The sequence below is a fragment of the Nycticebus coucang genome, chromosome 2 (assembly GCF_027406575.1).
Source record: "Nycticebus coucang isolate mNycCou1 chromosome 2, mNycCou1.pri, whole genome shotgun sequence".
Classification (NCBI taxonomy): Eukaryota; Metazoa; Chordata; class Mammalia; order Primates; family Lorisidae; genus Nycticebus; species Nycticebus coucang.
The window spans coordinates 8,517,405-8,542,188 of record NC_069781.1 but is presented as its reverse complement, the minus strand read 5'-3'; the positions used below and the strand labels follow the sequence as shown (position 1 = coordinate 8,542,188).

The following is a 24,784-nucleotide window of genomic DNA, read 5'->3' as shown; positions in this document are numbered from 1 at the left end:
AGGGCGATAAAAGTGAAACTCTGTCTCTACAAATAAAAAAAATAAAAAAATAAAAAATTAGGGCTTGGAGCCTTTGGCTCAAGTGGCTAAAGCGCCAGCCACATACACCTGAGCTGGGGGGTTCGAATCCAGCCCAGGCCCGCCAAACAATGATGGCTGCAACCAAAAAAAAAAAAAATAGCCAAGTGTTGTGGCAGGCGCCTGTAATCCCAGCTACTTGGGAGGCGGAGGCAGGAGAATTGCTTGAGCCCAGGAGTTGGAGGTTGCTGTGAGCTGTGATGGCACAGCACTCTACCCAGGGTGACAGCTTGAGGCTCTGTCTCAAAAGAAAAAAAAATTAAAAAATTAGGATTGGCGCCTGTGGCTCAAGCAGCTAAGGTGCCAGCCACATACACCTGAGCTGGCAGGTTTGAATCCAGCCCGGGCCCGCCAAACAACAATGATGGCTGCAACAAAAAATAGCTGGGCGTTGTGGCAGGCACTTGTAGTCCCAGCTACTTGGGAGACTGAGGCAGGAGAATCGCTTAAGCCCGGGAGTTGGAGGTTGCTGTGAGCTGTGATGCCACAGCACTCTAACCAGGGCGACAGCTTGAGGCTCTGTCTCAAAAAAACAAAATTAGCTGAGCATGGTGGTGCATGCCTGAGTCCCAGATACTCGGGAGGCTGAGGCAGAAGAATCACTTGAGCCTAGGAGTTTGAGATTGTTGTGAGCTGGGCTTTTGCGTCAGCATTCTAGCCTGGACAACAGAGTGAGACTCTGTTTCAAAAAAAAAGAAAGAAAGAAAGAAAGAAAAAGAAAAAGAAAGGATATATGGCTGGGCGTCCTAACTTAGTGGTTAGGGTGCCAGTCACATGCACTGGGGCTGGTGGGTTTGAACCTGGTCCCGACCTGCTAAACAAAACAAAACAAAACAAAATTTTTTTAATGAATTGTGTTAATACTTGTCAAATTTCACTCTGAAAAGGTTGTACCAATTTAAGTCTTTTTTTTTTTTTGTAGAGACAGAGTTTCACTTTATTGCCCTTGGTAGAGTGCCGTGGCATCACACAGCTCACAGCAACCTCCAACTCCTGGGCTTAGGCGATTCTCCTGCCTCAGCCTCCCTAGTAGCTGGGACTATAGGACCAATTTAACTCTTGAAAACTGAGAGAGGTGGTTGGGAGGCTGAAGCAAGAGAATCGCTTAAGCCCTGTAAGGTTTTGGTGGGACATTTTTATTTCTTCTTTGACATGCCTGCTTATAAGCTTCACTGTCTTAAGTGTGTGCTCCTTCAAGTGCGTGCTGAGATGTTACTGCAGAGAAGCCTTCCTGACTCCATTATTTAAAACTGCAGTAACTCCCCTGCTCCTGCTTGATTCTTCTCTGTAATCTGACACAGTATTCAGTTTACTTATTTATCTTATTTAACATCGATGTCCTCATCCTGAGATGTTAATGCTTCAAGGGACAGATTTTTGTCTGTTTTGTTCACTACTAAATTCTAGTACCTAGAATATGCCTTGCACATCATAGATAATATATTTTATAAATGAAAGAATGCTTGTTTTTTTCCATGTGGATGTGTTTGTCTTCTTGTTGATTTAATGTCTCTTTCTATGCAGTATGTTAGGGATATTAACTCCTTGCATAAAAGATGCAAATACTTTTCCCTGTTTCTATTCATCTTTTGCTTTACCATATAGAGATTTTAACTTTTGGTGGTAATATAAGCTGTCTTATCTTTGGTGGCTTCTGGCCTTTATGTCTTCCTTCTCTAAGATTGTAGAAATTTTTCTCTACAGTTTTCTCACCCCACCCCCACTGTCTCAGAGTCTCATTCTGTCACCCAGGCTGGAGTACAGTGCCATGATCATAGCTCCCTATGAACACCTATGATCAAGTGATCCTCCCACTCATCCTCCCAAGCAGCTGGGACTACAGGTGCAGTGCACCTGCCAGATTTTTCCTTTTCACACCTTTAATCCATTTAGAAGTTTTGCATTAGTGTGGCGCCTGTGGCTTAATCGGTAGGGCGCCGGCCCCATATACCGAAGGTGGCAGGTTCAAACCCGGCCCCGGCTGAACTGCAACCAAAAAGTAGCCGGGCGTTGTGGCGGGTGCCTGTGAACTGCAACCAAAAAGTAGCCGGGCGTTGTGGCGGGTGCCTGTAGTCCCAGCTACTCGGGAGGCTGAGGCAAGAGAATCGCTTAAGCCCAGGAGTTGGAGGTTGCTGTGAGCTGTGATGCCACAGCACTTTACCGAGGGCCATAAAGTGAGACTCTGTCTCTAAAAAAAAAAAAAGAAGTTTTGCATTAGACGTGAGGTAAGGATAGAACTTAATTTTTTCCCACATGATAGCCAACTATATTTTTCTGGAGATATTATTTGGGGTTTTCCTGTCTTCTTAATTAACATTTTAAAGGGCTGGCTTGGTATTCTTTTTATCTAAAAAGTGTTCCTTGCCTGTTGGGCAATTAAGTCAATGTGTCTTCCTTTCTTATATGTCATTCCAGAAAACTTAATCTTTGTATTCTCCAGAAACATTCAGCATAGTGTCCAGCACATAGCAGTTGCAGAACTTTTTTGTATTTAATAGAATAAGTGAATGAAGGAACAAGTATGTGTGTGCCTGCTCTAATAGGCAGATGAAATCTTAGTGGGCAGGCACATGAAAGCTGGAGGGGGAGTAGAGGTTGGTTATACAGTCCAGCATCAAAGTCTTCACTATCTGTGGAAAAATTAAAAGAACAAGGACAATTACACACATATGCATAAGTGTGCAAAGAAAATCATTTTAAGGCTGCCAACTATTTTTTCTTAGAGAGGATTTCTGATATCTTGGCTTTCTTTTTCTATTGTCCTGAAATTATGATAACATTGCAGAAATTGTACTGTTTATGAAATGCAAAAGTCAAGGAAGCACTGATTTGTAGTCCTACTCCTCCATCCGATATTTACTGAGCCACCTGTTCAGTGCTGGGGATGTCGCAGGCCTTGAAGACTAAGCAGCGAACAAGAGAGGCCAGGAAGCCAGCACATTTTAGCAGAGGCGGCCCACATTTGCGAGACAATCACGCAATAGTGAATTGTAGGTGGGATACGTGTAGGGAAGATGACAGGGTCACAGGTATATTGCCTAGATAGAAACACACAATCTGCAATGTCCTGGGCAGGTCCTGGAACTTGGCCGCTGGGGTGCGGGGTTGGGGAGCCACGAACTCCCAACCCCTCTTGCCCTGCCCACCCCGCCCAGCCTAGGCAGCAGGACCGGGTTGTGGTGCGGGTGCGAGGAGAGGAGAGAAGTGGCACGTGACCAAGCGGGGCGGGACAAGCCGGGCCGGGCAGGGCGGAACGAGCAGGCCGGTGTTTGCGTTTCCGGCCGGAGGCTTTTGTCCCGCGCCCCTCGTCCCTGGGGGGCGGTGGCGACGGCGCAGGCTGCGGAGGCACCTGGGGGTCCGGAAGTCAACACCATGTCGAGTCTGCACAAGAGCCGGTAAAGGGCCACCGGGTCTTACCCATTCAGACTACTCCTGCCCGGACGCCCCTTCTGCCCTGCAAAGAGTGGGAGTGCGGGCGCGGCCAGGAATCGGAGGCCCCGGGCAGAGGGACTTGGGCGTTCACTTTCTAATCCCATTTACCTGTGGGGCGGAGGGAGGGGGAGCCAGGGCATCCCTTCTGCCCCCGGTGTCACCCTTTTGTCTCTCTCCTCTTGGACCCCTGGATTCCCCCTTCCCTTACTGTACTCATCCAGACCTCCATGCCCCAGTCCCGTCCCGTCTGCCTCAGTACTCTCCTTTCTCCTACGCCCTTTTCCTCCTAGAAATGCCAGAAAACTTACTTTCTTCAATCTGTCTTTTCCCCAGCTCCTGCAGCATTGGCTAAATTTTGTTCACTCTTCAGTTTTCCTCCAGAATGTGCTTTTCAAAACCTTTTGTACTTGCTTGTGGGCAGGCCCAAAGGTCTTGTAATGGTTATATTTGTGAGCATGGAGAGCTCCGTGCAGATTGCATGGGTCCACTGTCTGTGGATCGAATTACTTCTGTTCCTAGGATGCATTGAGTTCTGCTGTGCCTGTGCTGTGAGCCAGACCTGGCCAGCAGGAAGTGCCCATTAAATGTCAGCTAACTAAATATCAAAATTTGTCTAATTTTATGGTGCTTATTTGAGAAGTTCTAGTACTATCTCGGGTTTCTTCACTGGCATTCTGTGTTTCTGGACTTAGAGCAAGAAGTGATCTATAGGTTTATAGTTTCCCGGATCTGCTTTTGGTGAGGACCTTGAACAAGCTTTGTTGTTTTTATGTCCTAAAGGGGAAGGAGGGACAGGTTGGAGACAGGAGATGTGGGGAAGGAAGGGTGACAGGTTCAGTCACTAAGCCTGTTACCTTAGGGTTTGAGTGCTTCATTTGCCACCTTCTCTCCCTTCTAGGATTGCAGATTTCCAGGATGTCTTGAAGGAGCCCTCAATTGCATTGGAAAAGCTTCGGGAACTCAGTTTTAGTGGTAAGAGGCAACTCTATTTTTAGCATTTCCCTAGAGCAGCCATATGGCTAGGATGGAGGGGAAGGTGCCCAAGGCCACACCTAGTCAGTTCTGGGAGCAGTCTAATGTCTTGAGGCCTTCTCTAGGTTCTGTAGAGGTGAACAGGCAGCGACCACTTTTTAGTTTGGGGAGATTTCCTGGAGTCCTGGCCACAGAACATCTTTAGGCCTTATACAGGAGGCAGGCACCAGGGTTCCAGGAGAAACCTGAGAGGACTGAAAATGGGAGAATGAGAGTGGGCAGGGACTTTATGAGCCTAAGTCAGGCCTTTTCTTATTCCCCAGCTAGCTTCCTGTGTTGTGGAATTCAGTTAGCTGCACGGTGGTTCCTGGATCTCTCCCTGACTTGGGGTCTAAGCTGACTGAAGTTGACAGTAAACGTTGGTTGATGGTAGAATTTCAGCCATGGGACATTGACTTTAAGGAGCTGATACTCAGCACTGTTTGACTTTGCCCTCTCTAACATGGTTAATCATCGGCTTTTTGCTTATGTTTAAAAGTGCTCCCAAGTGGCTCACACTTGTGATCCTACACTCTAGAAGGCTAATGCAGGAAGATCACTTGAGTTCAGGAGTTGGAAACCAACCTGAGCAAGAGTGAGACCCTGTCTCTTCTAAAAACAGAAAAATTAGCTGGGCATTGTGGTGGGTGCCTATAGTCCCAGCTACTTGGGAGGCTGAGGCAGGAGATTCACTTGAACCCAGGAGTTGGAGGTTGCTGTGAGCTAGGCTGACATCATGGCACTCGGGCCTGGGAAACAGTGAGACTCTGTCTCAAAAAACAAAACAAAATACTCCAAAGCATTCCATGTAGCTTCTTGTTACTACCTTTCCCCTGTAACTTTGCCAATAAGTTCTTCCGCTATCACTGTGCAGATTTCTAAGTTGGGGGCATTAGTTCATGTCATAGGGCCAGGGATACTGCTCTAGCTAGGTTACTGATAACGTTGCAGGAGAATTTTAACTTTCTGTTCAGGAGTAGTATGTAGGCCTGGAAGGGGAGGCAGTCTGTGTTAGGTGTTGAGAGTTGGGCTTTAGGCTGGGTGGGGTGGCCCACGCCTGTAATTCTTAGACTCTGGGAAGCTGAGGCAGGAGGATCGCTTGAACCCTAGAGTTTGAGGTTCCAGTGACCTCAGCTGACAGCACTTAAACTCAGGAGTTGGAGGCTGCTGTGAGCTCAGCTGACATCAGGCACTCTAACCTTGGGCAATAGAGCAAGACTCTGTCTCCAAAAAAAAAGAAAGTTTGGGCTTTAGAATCAGACCTGTGTTGAGTCCTTGGTTGCTCTGTCTTTATAGATAAGTTTTCTTTCTTTCTTTTTTTCTTTTTTTAGAGACAGAGTCTCACTTTGTCACTCTTGGTAGAATGCTGTGGCGTCACAGCTCACAGCAACATCCAACTCCTGGGCTTAGCTGATTCTCTTGCCTCAGCCTCCTGAGTAGCTGGGACTACAGGCACCGGCCACAATGCCCGGCTATTTTTTTTTTTTTGCAGTTTGGCTGAGGCTGGGTTTGAACCCGCCACCCTCCATATATGGGGCCAGTGCCCTACCCACTGAACCACAGGCGTCTCCCTATAGATGTTTTCTTATGTACAGGATGAGGACGATGATGTTAATCTTCCCTACTTACTGGGGTAATAGTGAGGATTAAGTGAAATAAAGTCTGTAAAGCACAAACCACTTAGCATTTGTAGGATTCCACAGCTACCTTCTGTGTGCCGTGCCATGTGCTAGGCACTGTGATTAATAGTAGATGTTGTTTTGTCTTTCTGGAGCTTATGCAGTAGTGCAGATAACAGATGTTAAATATATACGCTAATTATATATATCCAGTTGTGTTAGATGCTATGAAGAAGTCACAAAATCATTATTATTTATAACAGGAGACCTGAATTTGATTGGGAAGAGATGATAGTTGGGAAAGGCTGCTCTGAGGAAGAAATATCAAGGATGAGACTATTGAGGAAGTGTTATCCTCAAAAGAACATTCTAGGGCGGTGCCTGTGGCTGAGGCAAGAGAATCACCTAAGCCCAGGAGTTGGAGGTTGCTGTGAGCTGTGTGACACCACAGCACTCTACCAAGGATGATAAAGTGAGACTCTGTCTCTACAAAAAAAAAATTCTAGACAGAAGGGGCTTTGGGCTGGGGTCATGGATAGCAATTACACATAGAATTAGCATTCAGTCTAATAATCTTTCTGTCAGAAAATGATTTTTGGACAAGGACTTCTTTCCTACTCTCTGCCAGCTGGCTCCAAGGTGAAGGGCTGGGGGTTCTGGGATTCTGGCCTGGGCGTGACCTTTGCCTGCTATGTCCACAGGCATCCCCTGTGAGGGCGGACTGCGGTGCCTCTGCTGGAAGGTGGGTGTGTCTAGGGTGGGGCTTCTGTGCTGGGAGTCCCTGGGTTCCTGCATGGGCTGCCCTCACCCCAGCCCCTTCTTCCTATTCTGTACTTTTCCTTGCTTGTCTGAGGAAGCACTTCTGGGAAGTTTTGGGTTTTCTGTTCCTCTTGGTGTCCCCTCCAGGATCTCCTCGGGGATGGGACACTTTCCAATGCTGGTGAAGACCTCTGCTTTCTGGTCTGTACCAGCGGAAGTGATGCTTACTGGGATAAAACAAAGTCTGTGCTTTCTCCAAAGCTATGAGCTAAGGTGGCAGCAGAAACCCAGTGTCCCGATTTGTAGCCCTTCTGAGCACAAGTGTTTTTTTTTTTTTTAATCATTTGGAAGTGTGTATATGAGGAAAGCAGAGAAAAGGGCTGGTTTGGGATAAAGGAAAAGGGAGTTAGCCGGGGAAGAGAGGGGAGGCGAGCCCTGCTCACACAAATGTTCCTGGGTTCCAGCCTTTCTTATCTTCTCTGGGCTTTATGAGATGTTTTTCTTAGCCTGTCAGCCTCTACCTAACTGTCTAAGGTTAGGGTGGGATGATCACCAGAGCTTAGCCTCTCTCCCTCTGCAGATTCTCTTGAACTACCTCCCCCTGGAGAGAGCCTCATGGACCTCCATTCTGGCCAAGCAGAGGTGAGTCCCCATGGAAGGGTGATGGCAGGAGGGCTTCTACGTCAAACAGAGATGGTGGTGCTGAGACCGTGCTGCCTCCTATTGTTACTTCTCTGGTCTCGGCTCCCTGAGCAAGACCTTTGGTAATCACCCCTCTTCCTTCTCTCTGCAGGGAGCTATACTCTCAGTTCCTGAGGGAAATGATCATCCAGCCTGGCATTGCCAAGGCCAACATGGGTGTGTCCAGGGAGGATGTGACCTTTGAGGATCATGTGAGTAAGGGCAGGTAGCAGAAACTGAAGATACAATTTGGGGAGGGGCAGTGCCTTTTGGGCCAAGTCCCCTCTCCCCAGAGGAGAGGTGTGGTCTGGTCACTCTAGACTTCCAGTCCCTTTCTGAGTTTGGTTGCTCAGTCCCTGAAGACAGTTGTCTCGCCACACTTCTCAGGCCCAGTCAGTACAATAAATGGTGGCAAGTGCCCAGGGAGTGCTGTGGGGAGCCCTGCTTCAGATGCTGTAAGGGCAAGGTCTCCTTTTAACCTCAACCCTGTTCCTTGAGGCAGGTCCTGTGGTGATAGCTGAAGAAAGAGCAAGGCAGGAGGGTCGACAAGGTGCCTTTCTGGGGCCTTGAGGAAATCTGTTCTGTCCTCAGACACTGAGCCCCTCCTGTGTGCTTCACACTGCAGGAAGTGAAATGGATTGGCCCTGGGCCTGTCCTCCAGGGATAGACATTGACGACTCAAAGCATTGATAAATGAGAGTCAGAGAAACCTAATGATAGCCAGGCCTGGTGGCTCACACCTGTAATCCTAGCAACTCTGGGAGGCTGAGGTGGGAGAATCACTTGAGCTCAGGAGTTCAAGACAGCCTCAGCAAGAGTAAGACCCCATCTCTACTAAAAATAGAAAAAACAAGCGGCGCCTGTGGCTCAGTGAGTAGGGCGCCAGCCCCATATACTGAGGGTGGTGGGTTTGAATCTGGCCCCAGCCAAACTGTAACAAAAAAATAGCCAGGCATTGTGGTGGGCACCTGTAGTCCCATCTACTCGGAAGGCCAAGGCAAGAGAATTGCCTAAGCTCAAGAGCTGGAGGTTGCTGTGATCTGTGACGCCACAGCACTCTACTGAGGGTGACAAAGTGAGACTCTGTCTCTGAAAAAAAATATATATATATATAGAAAAAATAGAAAAAAACTAGCCAGGCTTAGGGTCGTACCTGTGGCTCAAAGGGGTAAGGCACTGGCCCCATATGCCGGAGGTGGCGGGTTCAAACCCAGCCATGGCCAAAAAAAAAAAACTAGCCAGCCTTAGTGGTGGGCACCTGTAATCCCAACTACTGGGGAAGGTGAGGCAAGAGGATCCCTTGAGCCCAAGAGACTGAGGTTGCTGTGAGCTGTGATGCCATGGCACTCTACCCAGGACTCTGTCTCAAAAAAAGAAAAAGAAAAGAAACCTAATGATATAACATTCATTCATTCAATAAGCACTTAGTTAGATCTATTATACACAGTTCTAGAGCTAAGGCAAGGAACAGAAAGAACAGAGACCTTGCCCAGCAGGGATAGACTCGGAGGAGACTTCTAGCTCCTCTGTTGGCTGTGGAGTTGGAATGGGATTTGGTAGGCTATGAGAAGGCCAAGGCTATCTCCTCTGAGTAGCTTGCAGACTGTCTGCGGGCATGTGGTGGGATAGTTGGGGTGAGGCCACTGCTTAAGCCTCCAGGGTCAAATCAGTCCCTGGGCCCTAGTTGTGTTGTGGACAGAGCTGTTTCTTCTCCCCCCATAGCCCCTCAACCCCAGCCCCGACAGTCGGTGGAACACATACTTCAAGGACAATGAGGTGCTGCTGCAGATCGACAAGGATGTTCGGTAGGCAGGACACCCAGGGGCTGGGGCTGGCCTGCAGGACTTCTGGGGGTTTCTTCAGCTCTGTCCTGTCCCTTTGCAGCCCAGGCTCACAGGGTGTATGTGGATTGTCCCTGTGGGTCCAGGTGCTATTGAGGATGGGCGGGGAGGGAAGTGAGCAGTGGGGACTCTGTGCTTGCACATGCCCAGCTCTCCTAATCTACACTTCAGTTCATTTGTGCCCTGGGTATTCATAGACTCATCTGATCATTCATTAAGCAAGTATTGAGCCCTGGCTGTATGCTAGGCTTAGTGCTAAGCTCAGGGTTAGGCACTGAGTAGATAGACATGGTCTCTTCCCCCATGTATCTTAGAACCTAGAGTGGAAGATGGCAAGACAGACATTCAGCCAGTTAGAACTTAACTGCAATTAGCATTCATGGTAAATGCTCTGATGTAAAGTTTAGGATGTTGAGGGAAGCCTAGCCTGAGAAAGTTGCATGTCAGCTGTGGTTTGAGGAGTCAGAGGCCTCAGGAGAGGAAAAGACTGTTGTGGGTGGGAAGTCTTCTTTGGGAAGGCCTAGAGAGCCCACAGAATTTGGTAATTTGGTATATTCAAAAAGAAATGCATGGCTTGGCCCCTATAGCACAGTGGTTATGGTGCTGGCCACATACACCGAGGCTGGTAGGTTTGAACCCAACCCGGGCCAGCTAAACAACAATGACAATAATAACAAAAAAATAGCCAGGTGTTGTGGTGGGTGCCTGTAATCCCCACTACATGGGAGGCTGAGGCAAGAGAATCTGTTAAGCCCAAGAGTTTGAGGTTGCTGTGAGCTGTGACATCATGGCACTCTACCAAGGGTGACAAAATGAGACTGTCTCAAAAAAAAAAAAAAAAGAAGAAATGCAAAGCCCAGGGTGGAAGGCAGGGGCCGGACCTTGGACTTGATCCTAAGGGCATGGGAGTCAGTCATGCAAAGCTTTTGAGCAAGGGAATGACATGGTCAGTTATGTATGTTTTAAAATTGGAGCTGCACCATGTGGGATTTTCCATGAGGCTGGGAGAGGAGCTAGAAGGAAGGCCTTGTCTGTAGGGTGGTGGAATGGTTAAGTGTGTCAATTACCAGTAGACTGGCTAAGAGCTGGGGTTCCAAGTCCATTTGCCTGGTTTCAGTTCCATATTCACCATTTAGCTGTGTGACCTCAGGCAAGTGATGCAGGCTCTCTGAGCATTATTTTTTGTATCTGTGAAGTGCAAGTAGACAGATCCAACCTTATTATTTCCCTTAAGCTGGATCTGCAGTGTGTGCCTACTTGATCCAGGATATAGGACACTGTATCTGTGAAGTGCAAGTAAGGTGGTTCAGGTTAAGGGCATAGAGTGGGGCCTGGGTTCCCACAGGCATGTGGAAGTGTTGTGCTAGTCTTAGCACTGTGCAAAAGCCCTTAAAATCATCAGCTCTCCAATGGAAAAGGGTCCTGGGAACTTAATCTGTTCCCCTTACAACAGTCTGCCTGAGTCCTTCTGTGGCACTCTCCTTGGTCAGACAGGACAATCTGGCTGGCTGTCCCTCACAATTTGACCCTTCAGCACTCCAAGGGGCAGCTCTCAGGTGCCTAAACCAGTCTGCACCATCCCATGCCAAGTGCACCTTCATTCGGATGTTTCTTAGGAAGTTGCTGAGGGCTGGTATGAGTAAAGGTTTGGGGGTGAGGAAGACCAGAAGGGTATCTGCTCTTTAAGTGAGAGACAGATGGTGAGCCTGGAAACAAATAAGTAGCTGCAATCACCATAAATGCTGTTACAGAAGGAAAAAACTGATGCTCTGAGAGAATAACAGGGGGGCCCTCTTTTTTTTTTTTTTCTTTTTTTTTGAGACAGAGTCTCACTATGTTGCCCTTGGTAGAGTGCTGTGGCATCACAGCTCACAGCAACCTCCAACTCCTGGACTTAAGCGATTCTCTTTCCTGAGCCTCCCAAGAAGCTGGGACTACAGGCGCCCACCACAACACCCTGCTATTTTTGGTTGTAGTTGTCATTGTTGTTTGGCAGGCCCGGGCTGGGTTTGAACCCACCAGCTCCGGTGTATGTGGCTGGTGCCCTAGCTGCTGAGCTACAGATGCTGAGCTGGGGGCCGAGTGGGGCTCTTTTGCATTGAGGGGTCAGGAAAAGCCTTTCTGAGGAGGTAATTCAGAGTAGAATGTGAAAAAGTGGAGGAGGTGGCGAGGAAGGGACCCGAGCTGAGGAATGGCACGAGTGAGTGCCCTGTAGCTTGGTAGGGCACGTGGGGAGGAAGGTCCTCACCCTCACCCCAGGGGTGCTGCTGCTTTGCTTTAGAAGATAGCCCCAAGGGATCCCAGCACTGGGTGGCTCAGCCAGGCTGCAGGAGAAGGAGTGCTCTGTCATGAGGTGTCCTGATAGCCTCATTAAACCACATATTGACCGAGGGGAGTAGGTTCTGCCTCACACTGGTGGTGATTGTAGCATGACCTTCAGTATTTGTAGAGGGCAGGTTGCCATGTGCTACGTCTAAAATGTGCATATCCTGCAATACGTCTATTTTAAAAACTTGGGCTGGGTGCGGTGGCTCGTGCCTGTAATCCTAGTACTCTGCGAGGCTCAGGTTGCAGGATCCCTGGAGCTCAGGAGTCTTCTGGCACCAGGGTGCTGATGAAATAGCCAAAAGTGTCCATGGCTTGGGGCCCGTAGCAGAGTGGTTACGGTACCAGCCACATACACCGAGGCTGGCGGGTTCAAACCCAGCCTGGGCCAGCTAAACAACGACAACTGCAACAAAAAATAGCTGGGTGTTGTGGCGGGTGCCTGTAGTCCCAGCTAGTTGGGAGTCTGAGGCAAGAGAATTGGGCTTAAGCCCAAGAGATGGAGGCTGCTGTGAGCTGTGATGCCACTACACTCTACCAAGAGGGACATAGGGTCACACACATGGTCAAAAAAAAAAAAACAAAAAGGGCGGCACCTGTGGCTCAGTTGGTGAGGTGCTGGCCCCATATACCGAGGGTGGCGGGTTCAACCCAGCCCCGGCCAAACTGCTACAAAAAAATAGCCGGGTGTTGTGGTGGGCGCCCGTAGTCTCAGCTACTTGGGAGGCTGATGCAAGAGAATCGCTTGAGCCCAGGAGTTGGAGGTTGCTGTGAGCTGTGTGATGCCATGGCACTTTACCTAGGGCCATAAAATGAAATTCTGTCTCTACAGAAAAAAATAAAAAAAAACAAAAAACAAACAAAAAAAGAATAGCCAAAAATGTCCCAAGTAACAGGATTTCTTCCTGTTCCCTCTTGACAGGAGGTTGTGCCCCGATATATCCTTCTTTCAGAGGGCCACCGAGTACCCTTGCCTCCTCATCCTGGACCCTCAGAATGAATTTGAGACCCTTCGTAAGCGAGTGGAACAGACGACGCTGAAATCCCAGACGGTGGCCCGGAACCGGAGTGGGGTTACAAATGTGAGCCAACCTGGGGCCCCCAGGGCCTCCTCCTATAGTGTCTCTCTTCTTGCCTCCTGTGGGCCATTGAGCACAGGTGCCATGCCCGTAACTGTCTGCCCTGACAGTTACCCAAAGCATTGGTCCTACCTGGTTTGCCTCTGGGCTTTTTTAATAAGTCTGACCTCAGAGGTTCACTGGCCTCCAGCTGGTGTAATGGCTGCCGGGGGAAGGCCTTGCATCACTGTAAACAAGCCACACTTCTATTCTATGGCAGAGGTGGCTCTGAGAACATCATTTACATGTGGTGAGAAAGTGTGCAGGGGGATGGGGTGGGGTCAGGGCTGACTGGTGCTGGGTTTCAGAGAAGACTTCCCTGAGGAGGTGACATTTGAGCAAGCCTTGAAGGACAGAGAAGAGCACTGGTGGTTGTGAGGCCATGAGCCCTTGCAGCATTCTGAGCAGAACAGTGACAGTTCAGGTCTGCTTTTGTAAAAGATTGGGCACTGTGGGGACATCAGAACGGATATGGAGAGGCTGCCTGGGAGGCAGCTGCAAGAGGTGGTGGGAGCTGTGGGGGCTGGGGTGGCATAATCTGAGAGACTTAGGAGGTAGAATTGCTAGGACTTGTGCTAGACAAGTCTTGCTGGTGTTTGAACCCAAATCCAGCAGATTGCTGTAACTCTGAGAAGCTGCTTGTAGCCAAACAAGTATATTACTTTGTTCATCAATGTACATCTACTGCTTTGGTCCTTGGAGCAGTGGTTTGTTCCCCAAAACTTTTTACTGTCCTCTGTCATGACAAAACCCTTCTCTGTAGCCTCTAACAAGGTAGAAGCAGATACTACCCTGCAAGTGCCCCCTCCCCCCCCCCGGCCACTGGCAGCAGAATGACTTTGATCAAGGCTCTGACAGAGTGTCAGGACAGATACGGCTGATGCTAGGGTTCCATGTGCCTGTGACAGAGTTGTGTCCAGCAGAATTGCCACGAGGTGCAGAGCACTTGTGTAAATAACCACGTGGCTCTCTGTGGACAGCCCTCCAGGGGCAGATTTCCTGGCTAAAGGGCCAGGTGGGGACTATAGCAAATGGGGTCTGAAAGCCAAGCTCCTACACATTTTAACTTTTGGAACTGGACCTGTCATCAGAGAACCCACCAGAAATTTGTGGGGCCGCTGGTTGGGCGGTTTGAGTTAAAGTTGACCGTGTGTGACCCTCGGCAAGCAATACTGGCTTGTGTTCCTGGGCCTTTATTTCCTCTTCTTATAAACTAGGCATGACCATTTCACTTCTGCCTGGCTTTTGAGTTGCCAGAGGGATGAAATGAGGTCATGGTAGAAAGCAGAAAGCACTGGGCACCCTTTGTTTGTTTTTTTTGCAGTTTTTGGTTGGGGCTGGGTTTGAACCCGCCACCTCCGGCATATGGGGCCGGCACCCTACAGCACTGGGCACCCTTAAGAGGTAGCCTGTCCTAGAGGCCTAGACCTCAGGGTTTGAAGTCAGCCTGTTTGGGTTCAATTCCCAGTGCTATTCATTTAATGTGAGACATTTAGTGTGTGGCCTAACATTTCTGAACATCAGTTTTTTCATCTTGAAAATGATATTGAGGCTCAGCATCCATAGCTCAATGATTAGGGTGCTGGCCATGTAACACCAGGGCTGGTGGGTTCGAACTTGGCCTGGGCCTGCTAAACAAACCACCACCACCACCAACAACAACAAAATAGCTGGGCATTGTGGCAGGCGCCTGTAGTCCCAGCTACTGGAGAGGCTGAGGTAAGAGAATCACCTAAACCCAGGAGTTGGAGGTTGCTGTGAGCTATGACATGAAATCACTCTACAGAGGACGACAAAGTGAAACCCTGTCTCAAAAAAAAGGAGGTGGCTCATGTGGCTCAAAGGGGTAGGGCACCGGCCCCCTATGCTGGAGGTGGCAGGTTCAAACCCAGTCCTGGCCAGAAACTGCAAAAAAAAAAAAAAGAAAAGGAAAGAAAATGATGTTGAGGGAATATTCTAGGTGGTTCAGAGGGCTAAGTGGAAGAAGGTTTGTACAACACTGACAAATTGAAAGCTCTTAGGGCTACTGCATATAAACATGTGCATGTGTGTTCGTTTATACACACACACTGCACACAAACCTCTGTAAGTGACCGCCCGAGGGACTGGAACAAACTGGTCAACATAAGGAACTAGGCCTACTGCACTACGGGTGGTGCATGTCTGGTCTATAAAAACTAAATCAACTTAAGGATGTGGTCCGTGTAGGGAGGTGGTCAGCTATAGAGGTTCTACTGTGCTTATCATGGAGAGGAAGTATAATGTCCCCAGGACCTGCGCTGGGCTACCTCCACCTCTGGAGCTTCTGATTGAGTAAATTTAGGGAGCCCAGGCACCTGAATCTCCTCAAAGTTCCAGGGATTTCAGAGTCTCATTCTGTGGCCCTGGGTAGAGTCATAGTTCACAGCAACCTCATTGGATTTTAGAAATCCTTTTGCCTCAGCTTCTCAAGTAGCTAGAACTACAGGCACATGCCATAATACCTGGCTAGTTTTTCTATTTTTAGTAGAGACAGGGTCTCACTTTTGCTCAGGCTGATCTTAAACTCCTGAGCTCGATCTACCTCACAGCCTCCCAAAGTACTAGGATTATATATGTGAGCCACTGCGCCCAGCTAGGTATGTTTTTTCTTAAGTGTATACCTTTGTAACCGCTAGTCTAGATAAGAATGTTTCCCCTGGCTACAGGGGTTCTCAAACTACGGCCCGCCGGCCACATGAGGCAGTGTGATTGTATTTGTTCCCGTTTTGTTTTTTTAATTCAAAATAAGATATGTGCAGTGTGCATAGGAAACCTTATCTAGAAGGTTTCTTCGTGCCCCCTTCCCTGTCCCATTACCTCAGAACTGGCTCTATTCTTTCTTTTATCTCTGTGAATTATATCTTAGTACTATTGTCTTATAGAATGTCCTATATCCTGGATCTGTCTACTTGTTTTCTCATTATGGTAATTGACATATTCCTTTATGTCTTATTATTTCCCTTAAGCTGGAAGTTAAGTTCGGGCTCAGGCTTAATGGTAACTATTTCTAGCTGTCCTTTCTAAGGACTCGTTGTCCTTCCTGATGGGCTCCTCCTCTGCTCCCCAGATGAGTTCCCCACAAAAGAATTCCACATCATCATCCCAGAACAAGTATGAGGTGCTGCCCAACGGCTGTGAGGCCCACTGGGAGGTGGTGGAGCGGATACTGTTCATCTATGCCAAGCTCAACCCTGGCATTGCTTATGTGCAGGGCATGAACGAAATTGTGGGGCCCCTCTACTATACCTTTGCCACTGACCCCAACAGCGAGTGGAAAGGTAAAAAAGCTCTCGGCTACCCCCATCTCTCCTTGCTACCTCTGAGACAAACCCGGCTGGGGTGGTATCAGCTGGCAGCTCACTCCCACTCTGCTCTGTCGGGTGAGGGTTTGGTCTGGGTCACCTCTAAGATCCTTTGTAGCTCTGCCCTTCTAGAATATTGGATGTTTACTGATCTTTTGCTATTTATAACTTAATTTCTGATAGAGGAGATGAAATGAGATGTATGTACAGAAAGCTCACTGACAGTTTTTAAAGAATGATTTAAAAATGTCATCAAGAGAGCATGTAATAAATTGCTACATGAGTGTGCAGTGTTGCCAGAAGATATGAGAACAAAGCGATGATGTCCTTACTCTGGGGTGGAGAGTGGTCACGGACAGAGGAAGGACTGAGCCTGACCACAAGGGAGGGGCAACTTGGAAGGGCCCAGACAGGGCAGGTTTCATGTAGGTGAGAGGTGGGATGGGCCTTCAGTGTGCCGCGTCCGCCCGCCCTGTCTTTCCCAGAGCATGCTGAGGCGGATACCTTTTTCTGCTTTACCAACCTCATGGCTGAGATCCGAGACAACTTCATAAAGAGCCTGGATGACTCCCAGTGTGGCATCACCTACAAGATGGAAAAGGTGTACTCCACCTTGAAGGATAAGGACGTGGAACTCTACCTGAAACTGGTGAGGACCAGACAGTGGAAAAGGGCAGAGGGGCAGAGCAGTTCCTGAGCAGCCCAGGCCCAAGGCCAGGTCTGGCTACAGGGGTTCTCAAACTACGGCCCGCCGGCCACATGAGGCAGTGTGATTGTATTTGTTCCCGTTTTGTTTTTTTAATTCAAAATAAGATATGTGCAGTGTGCATAGGAATTTGTTGATAGTTTTTTTTTTAAACTGTAGTCCAGCCCTCCAACGGTCTGAGGGACAATGAACTGGCCTCCTGTTTAAAAAGTTTTAGGACCAGGTGGTGCCTGTGGCTCAAGGGGTAGGGCACCAGTCCCATATGCCAGAGGTGGCGGGTTCAAACCTAGCCCCGGCCAAAAACCACAAAAAAAAAAAAAAGTTTGAGGACCTCTGGTAGGGGTTCAAAGTGGCAACTGCTGGGCAGTGCCTGTGGCTCAGTGAGTAGGGCGCCAGCCCCATATACTGAGGGTGGTAGGTTCGAACCCGGCCCCAGCCAAACTGCAAAAAAAAAAAAAAATAGTCGGGTGTTGTGGCAGGCTCCCTGTAGTCCCAGCTCCTCGGAAGGCTGAGGTAAGAGAATCATAGCCCAGGAGTGGAGGTTGCTGTGAGCTGTGATGCTACAGCACTCTACTGAGGGCAACACAATGAGACTTTGTTTCTAAAAGAAAAAAGAAAGTGGTCACTGCTACTGATGGTGATGCACCCCACACTGAGGCAGGCCTGGGAGAGAAGGGAAGAGTTGAGAACAGTGCCCATTATTTGCTAGTAACAGTGCAGGGTATTTACTGTATAAATAAAAGAGTTAAGTTTGTTAATAGTCTTCTGAGTAAGACTTTTTTTTTTGAGACAGAGTCTCACTGTGTCACCCTCAATAGAGTGCCATGGTGTCACAGCTCACTGCAACCTCAAACTCTTGGGCTTAAGTGATTCTCTTGCCTCAGCCTCTATAGTAGCTGGACTATAAGTGCCTGCCACAGTGCCCGGCTATTTTTTTTTTGTTGTTGTTTGTTTAGCAGGCCCGGGCTGGGTTTGAACCCACCAGCCCCAGTACATGTGGCTGGCACCCTAACCACGAGCTACAGGCGCTGAGCCCTGAGTAAGATAGTAACTTCAGGCCGGGCGTGGTGGCTCATACTCATAATACTAGCACTGTGGGAAGCCGAGTCAGGTGGATTGCTGTGAGCTCAGAGGTTCGAGACTAGCCTGAGCCAGAGTGAGACCCCTGTCTCTACAAAAAAACGTTGAGCACTGTGGCGGGCACCTGTAGTCCCAACTACTTGGGAGGCTGAGGCAAGAGAATCGATTAAGCTCAAGAGTTGGAGGTTGCTGTGAGCTGTGACACCACAGCACTGTACCAAGGGCCACAAAGTGAGACTCTGTCTCAATAAAAAATAAATAAATAAAAAGGGGGGGAAAAGGAACATTAAAAAAAAGATATTATCTTCATTTTTAAAAGTTAAGATAGGGTGGTGCCTGTGGCTCAAAGGAGTAGGTGCCAGCCCCATATACCAGAGGTGACGGGTTCAAACCCAATCCTGGTCAAAAAAAAGTTAAGATAAATTGGCAGGACATGGTGGCTCTTGCCTATAATCCCAGCACTTTGGGGGGCTGAAGCGGGAGGAACATTTGAGGTCAGGAGTTCATGACCTACCTGGACAACACAGTAAGACCCCATCTCTACAAAAAATAGAAAAATTCGCTGTGGTGGTAGCCTGTACCTGTAGTCCCACCTACTTGGAAGACTGAGGCAGAAGGATCCCTTGAGCCCAGGAGCTTACAGCTGAGTAAGATCCTATCTCTGAAAAATAAAAAATCTGGGTTTGTGGCTTCCCTTGAAAAATTACAAGATCTGGGCGGCACCTGTAGCTCAAAGGATTAGGGTGCCGGCCCCATATACCGGAGGTGATGGGTTCAAACCCAGCCCTGGCCAAAAACTGCAAAAAAAAAAAAAAGAAAAAGAAAAATCGCAAGATTTGAGGACATTGGCTGGTAGCAAAGCATCTATGCTCATTTAATTGAGTAAGGCTCTCTGATAGCCAACCCAGTGCCACCTCCATAAAAGTACCTGGCATTCACACCTGGCCCACTATACCCTAGACATTCGGTCCTGGGCCCTGGTGTTTATCTGCATTTGCTTCTAGTAGGCTGCATGGTGTTATGTGGCAGCCAACCACAAATTGTTGCTCCCTACCCTCTGCCACTGTCTCTCTAGCAAGAGCAGAACATCAAGCCCCAGTTCTTTGCCTTCCGGTGGCTGACACTGCTGCTGTCCCAGGAGTTTTTGCTGCCTGATGTCATCCGGATCTGGGACTCCCTCTTCGCTGATGACAGCCGCTTTGACTTCCTACTTCTCGTCTGCTGTGCCATGCTCATGTGAGTATGTGGCCTTGACCTTGCATTGGTTCACCTGGCCAGTTTTTGGGAGGAACCAGTCCTTGGCTGAGGGGAGATAGAGTCTTAGCCTCTAGAGGGTGGGTAGGAGCCACAGCAAACTTGCTGTGGGAGGGGAGGAACGACCTGAAAGGAGCCTGCAGGGCCCGCACGCACAGTGGTTGAGGGTCCTGGAACTTTTGCTGCTTATTTTTCTCAGCCTGATCCGGGAGCAGCTGCTGGAAGGGGACTTTACCGTAAACATGCGGCTTCTGCAGGTAATGGAGTTGGGAGGGGCAGGCATAGTTTTAGCCAAAGGCAGGTGCTTACCAAGCTCCTACCCCACACGTGCTGCTGTGTGACAGCTGGGTCAGGAACAGTAGAGTATAGCAGAGATGAAGAGTCCAGGCCCCTGATGCAGATGTTTTGGATCTGAGTTTGAATCCTGGCTCTGCCACTGACCTTGAATGTTATGTGACTTTGAACGATGACTCTCTAAACCAAGGGCTGTATGTAGGTTAGTCACAAGTGGGACATAGCAGGCACCGAGAACATGACAATATTTCTTGCTAGTTGCACTCAGATCCCGGAAAGGAGAGCAGAACATAGTGATTAACTTCTTAGGCCAAGGCTGGGTGCGGTGGCTCACACCTGTAATCCCAGCACTTGGGAGGCTGAGGCCGCTGATTGCCTGAGCTCACGGGTTTGAGACCAGCCTGAGCAAGTGCAAGACCTGTCTCTAAAAATAGGCAGGCGGCGGCGCCTGTGGCTCAGTGGGTAGGGTGCCAGCCCCACATACCTGACCCCGGCCAAACTGCAACAAAAAATAGCCAGGGGTTGTGGCAGGTGCCTGTAGTCCCAGCTATTCAGGAGGCTGAGGCAAGAGAATCGCCTAAGCCCAAGAGCTGGAGGTTGCTATGAGCTGTGACGCCATGGCACTGTACTGAGGGCGACAAAGTGAGACTCTTGTCTCTAAAAATAGGCAGGTGTTGTGGTAGGTGCCTGTAGACCCAGCTACTTGGGAGGCTGAGGCAAGAGAATCACTTTAAACCCAAGAGTTTGAGAGTGCGATGAGCTGATGCCATGGCACTCTACTGAGGGTGACAAAATGAAACTACCTCAAAAAAACAATAAAAAAGGAGGCTGGGCGTTGTGGTGGGCTCCTGTAGTCCCAGCTACCTGGGAGGCAGAGGCAGGAGAATCGCTTGAGCCCAGGAGTTGGAGGTTGCTGTGAGCTGTAATGCTATGGCACTTTACCGAGGGTGACAGCTTGAGGCTCTGTCTCAAAAAAAAATAAAATAAAAATAGCTGGGCATTGTGGCAGGCGCCTGTAGTCCCAGTTACTCAGGAGGCTGAGGCAAGAGAACCGCCTAAGCCCAGAGTTGAAGGTTGCTGTGAGCTATGTGACACCCCAGCACTCTACCAAGGGTGATAAAGGTAGACTCTGTCTCTACAAAAATAAATAAATAAATAAAAGAACACAGGCCAGACAGCTTTGGGTTTGCACCTTTGTTCTTCTATGCTCATCATGTGACCCAAGAGCTAAGTGACACCCTGTGGTTCTTAGTCTCTTTTCCAGTAGGGTTGGTTTTCCATAACATTATCAGCTAGCTCTCTGAGACAGGTGTGAGCACAGTGACCCCCTCATAGGGCTGTTGAGGTGACTCAGGCAGCCAACCCTCAGTGCCTGGGCCTGTGCTGGGTGTGAGTGGAGCCTGGGGTTTGATGTCTGTGGGACAAAGATGAGGCAGCAAAAGTCCTGGTCCCTGCCCTGAGGAGAAGGCAGTGGACCTCGGGTAGTACTGTTTGGGTCAGCTAAGTTTCTGGTGCAGTGGGTGCAATGTTAGCTCCTTGCCACATTGGGGCAGCATGCTTGGGATGTTCTGTGTTCCCTGCCCTAGGGCCAGGGTCCAGCATGGTGACAGGCCCCAGTGTGGCAGAGGGGGCAAAGGGTGAGCTGGCTCAGGCATTTTGTTGGCCTTTCCCATACCCAGGATTACCCCATCACAGATGTCTGCCAGATCCTACAGAAAGCCAAGGAGCTCCAAGACTCAAAGTAGCCTGGCAGCCAGAGGCCAAGGTTTGGTTGGGAGAGCAGCCATCGGACCCTGGTGACCTTGCTCTGGGGACATGCAGAAGCCTGTGGGACCCCAGCCCAGGGGGAAGCTGCAGGATCGATCCATTCCAGGCCTTCTCACCCTGGCTCCCTCTGCCCAGGCCGCTCCCACTGGGGGCACACTGTGCCGGGCTCCTTCCCTGCCCACCAAGCCCCAGCTCCCTGCCTGCTCTTCAGCCCTGTGACCTTTGCTCAGGCCACTGAGCAGGGTTGGGCTTGGAATGTTCTCTTTTCTGGGACCAGGGGCCATGTGGAGGCACAGGGAGGTTGGCAGGGGCCCCTTTCTGCCTTGGGTCCTGCCTCTGGGCGCTGGTCAGGGAGGTGCTTGGCAGATGGGCCAGAAACCACTTCTGAGGGTTGGTGCTTAGGCGTCTCTGGGGGAAAGTGACCCTGAGGGCACTAAGCAGCTGCCAGGCCCAGGTCACACCCTCTGTGTGTCTCCTAATAAGCATGTCTGTCTGGTAGTGTTAGTGTGTATGTATACTGGAATTCCCCAGGTGTGTCTGCTTCTGCGTGTGTGTGTGTGTGCGTGTGTGTGTGTCTGTCTGAATCACACTTGGTCTCTGCTTCTCCTCGGCCTCTCTACCTCTGTCTCCCTCCACCTCTGTTGAAGTGGGTGTGTGTACCTTGTCTCCGTTACTCTCCCTCTGCTGCTCTCTCTTGGGGTGCCTTATCCTGAGCCTCTTCCCTTTTCTCCTTCCCTCCACTCCTGTGAACCTGGGAGACAGAATGAGGTGTCTGGCTCAGCAAGGACCCTGGAGGTCAGCCTGGGACTTTGTATTCTGTTCACACCCTACAACCCAAGAATTCCAGGTTACCGGACCGGGAAAAAGTTCTCAATGCCTCACTAGAGGGCCCTGAATGCACTTCCCATAATAGGAATCTTAGAAACCAGAAGCTGCTGAGAATTGATGATGCTTTGAGCCTCTTTCCCCTGCTTTCTGCCTATGGAGGAAGAAGGAAAGCCAGGTTTTTCTGAAAGTACTCCCAAAGGCCCTCTTGTCCCAAAGGAAAAGGACACTAAGGTGATTCCATACCTAGGGTTGGAATCCAAGTGCTTCAAGAGTTGTCATTCCTTTGGCCTTCAGGTCCCAGCACAGACTGGTGAGTCCCACGAAGGGCAGGTGGGACCTGGCACACCCCAGGCCATGTGTAGCTGAGCATCAAAGTCCGGGTCCTGTTGGTGCCAGGAGGGCCATGGCTGTGCCTCTTTGTGTCTCTGCCCCATGGAGCCTGAGGCTGCTGCCACACTTTTCTGGGCACCTGTTGGGCTGTTCGCAGAGTTGGAGCAGGTGGTCCAACTTGCAGGTGTTGACTCTTCCCAGTTCTGGGAGGAGGGCTGCTGACCAGGTTCCCTCCTTCTGTGAGCAGGGCAGGTGGTTTGGGTCTGGAGGCCATCCTCTTCTCAGACTGGCCAGCTGGAGCCAGGCCCCAACAGCCTTCCCGAGTCTGGCAAGCAAGACTTCTCGCTGCCCTCTCAGGCCTGGCTGTGGGTCAGAATCACCTTCCCTCAGGTGGCTTGGATGCTGCTGGGAATTTATACACTTGCCATTCTCCTCCTCCTCCGAACACGGTTTTGGGAGATTTTTTTTTTTTTTTGTGGAGACAGAGTCTCACTTTATGGCCCTCGGTAGAGTGCCGTGGCCTCACACAGCTCACAGCAACCTCCAACTCCTGGGCCTAAGTGATTCTCCTGCCCCAGCCTCCCGAGTAGCTGGGACTACAGGCGCCCGCCACAATGCCCGGCTCTGGTTTTGGGAGATTTTTACTATTTATTGAGATTCCTGGTTATTTATTGCATATTGGCAAGTGCTTTGGGGATGAGAAGTGGGGCTGGGAAGGTAGAAAGGAGCTGGAGACATAGTCCTTTTTTATTTCCCAAGGTCAAAATTGGTATCTTTTTTTCCCTGCCCCTGGACTTTCCTGGTTTTCCAAACAGGAAGATGGTTGGAAGGGCTCTGCTGTCTCTGTATAGGAACTGAGTATAAGGGAGTGAAGAGAGGTGATGTCCTTCCCAGACTCAAGGACCCCTGGGATGAGACCAAGACACACTGCCTCCCACCACCCTTGCCCAGCCTCTACCCAGAACTTGTCAGCTGGTGGTTCAGCCCCATTTTGACCCCTTCACAGCCTGAGGCTTGGGCTACCGTCTGGTACCCAGCAGACACTGCCCAGGACACCTGATGCATTCCCTCTGGCCTATCTCCACCCTCTCCTGGGACCATACTACTTGAATCACTGCATCTGATTTGCCTCTGGCAGCGCTGGATCCAGTGGTCTCTCTTTGACCTTAAGATGAAGGTGGAGAGCTCAGGGACCATGTCTAGGTTAGGCTGAGCTCCCAGTGATTCTGCCTGAGGCAAGGACTTGCCCCTTGGTGAGTTCTCCCCAGATTTTCATGGGAGGTGCCCCTCAGAGCCCCAGTGCCTGAGGCTTCCTGCTTGAGAAGCTGTTCCCAGCTTCGGACACTTACAGATTGAGCTGTAAGAACCCAGCAGGTCTCACTCCAGAGTCAGATTGTTAGTCTGCTTTTGTTTTTTCATCTATTTTGTTCCTTTCTTGAATCAGTGCTGTTGATGACAAGTCTTTAATAAATCATGTATTCTTCTCAAAAAAAATAATAAATAAATCATTTATTCTTTGCAGTGTGCACTAGTGTTCTCATGGGCATTGACCTCATGGAGCAGGGAACAAAGTTTGAGCAGGGATGGAATCAGTCTCTTGGAGTGGTCACAGAAAAAGGTCATGAAAGCTGGGCATGGTGGCTCAACACCTATAATCCTAGCACTCTAGGAGGCCAAGGTGATGAATTGCCTGAGCTCACAGGTTCGAGTTCAGCCTGAGCCAAAACAGCACTCTGCCCAGGGCCACAAAGTGAGACTCCCTCAAAAAAATGAAAGAAAGAAGGCCAGGTGTGGTAGCTCACGAAGGTAATCCCAGCACTTGAGAGGCCGAGGTGGGTGGATTACTTGGGCTCGTGAGTTCCAGACCAACCTGAGCAAGAGAGACCATGGAACAGTGCCTGTGGCTCAGTGGGTAGGGTCCTTACCCCATATACCAATGGTGGAGGGTTCAAAACCAGCCCTGGCCAAACTGCAACAAAAAAATAGCTGGGCCTTGTGGCGGGTGCCTGTAGTGTCAGCTACTTGGGAGGCTGAGGCAAGAGAATCACTTAAGCCCAGGAGTTGGAGGTTGCTGTGAGCCGTATGATGCCATGATACTCTACCGAGGGTGATAAAGTGAGACTCTGTCTCTAAAAAATAGCCAGGCCCTGTCGCAGGTGCCTGTAGTCTCAGCTACGTGGGAGGCTGAGGCAAGAGAATCTCTTGAACCCAAGAGTTTGAGGTTGCTGTGAGCGAAGATGCCATAGCATTCTACCAAGGGTGGCCAAGTGAGACTGCCTCAAAAAAATAAAAAAAGTGCCCAGGCATTGTGGTGGGCGCTTATAGTCCCACCTACTTG

The 24,784-nt window shown here is 49.6% G+C and overlaps 1 protein-coding gene across 2 annotated transcripts; it reads left to right on the top strand.

Moving 5' to 3' along the window:
- Positions 1-3,344: 3,344 nt before the first annotated feature.
- On the top strand, positions 3,345-24,172 carry TBC1D13 (TBC1 domain family member 13). Of its 2 annotated transcripts, XM_053560446.1 has the most exons (12): positions 3,345-3,473; positions 4,409-4,482; positions 6,842-6,882; positions 7,480-7,541; positions 7,693-7,792; positions 9,303-9,385; positions 12,669-12,828; positions 15,953-16,163; positions 16,673-16,836; positions 19,049-19,209; positions 19,427-19,484; positions 21,201-24,171. In XM_053560446.1, the coding sequence occupies exons 1-12, from the start codon at positions 3,451-3,453 to the stop codon at positions 21,264-21,266; spliced, it is 1,203 nt and encodes a 400-aa protein (XP_053416421.1). In that variant the 5' UTR covers positions 3,345-3,450; the 3' UTR covers positions 21,267-24,171. The 2 variants fall into 2 exon arrangements, with proteins under 2 accessions (XP_053416421.1, XP_053416431.1); XM_053560456.1 differs by lacking the exon at positions 6,842-6,882 and having other exon boundaries at positions 3,400-3,473; positions 21,201-24,172.
- The last annotated feature ends 612 nt before the right edge of the window (positions 24,173-24,784 follow it).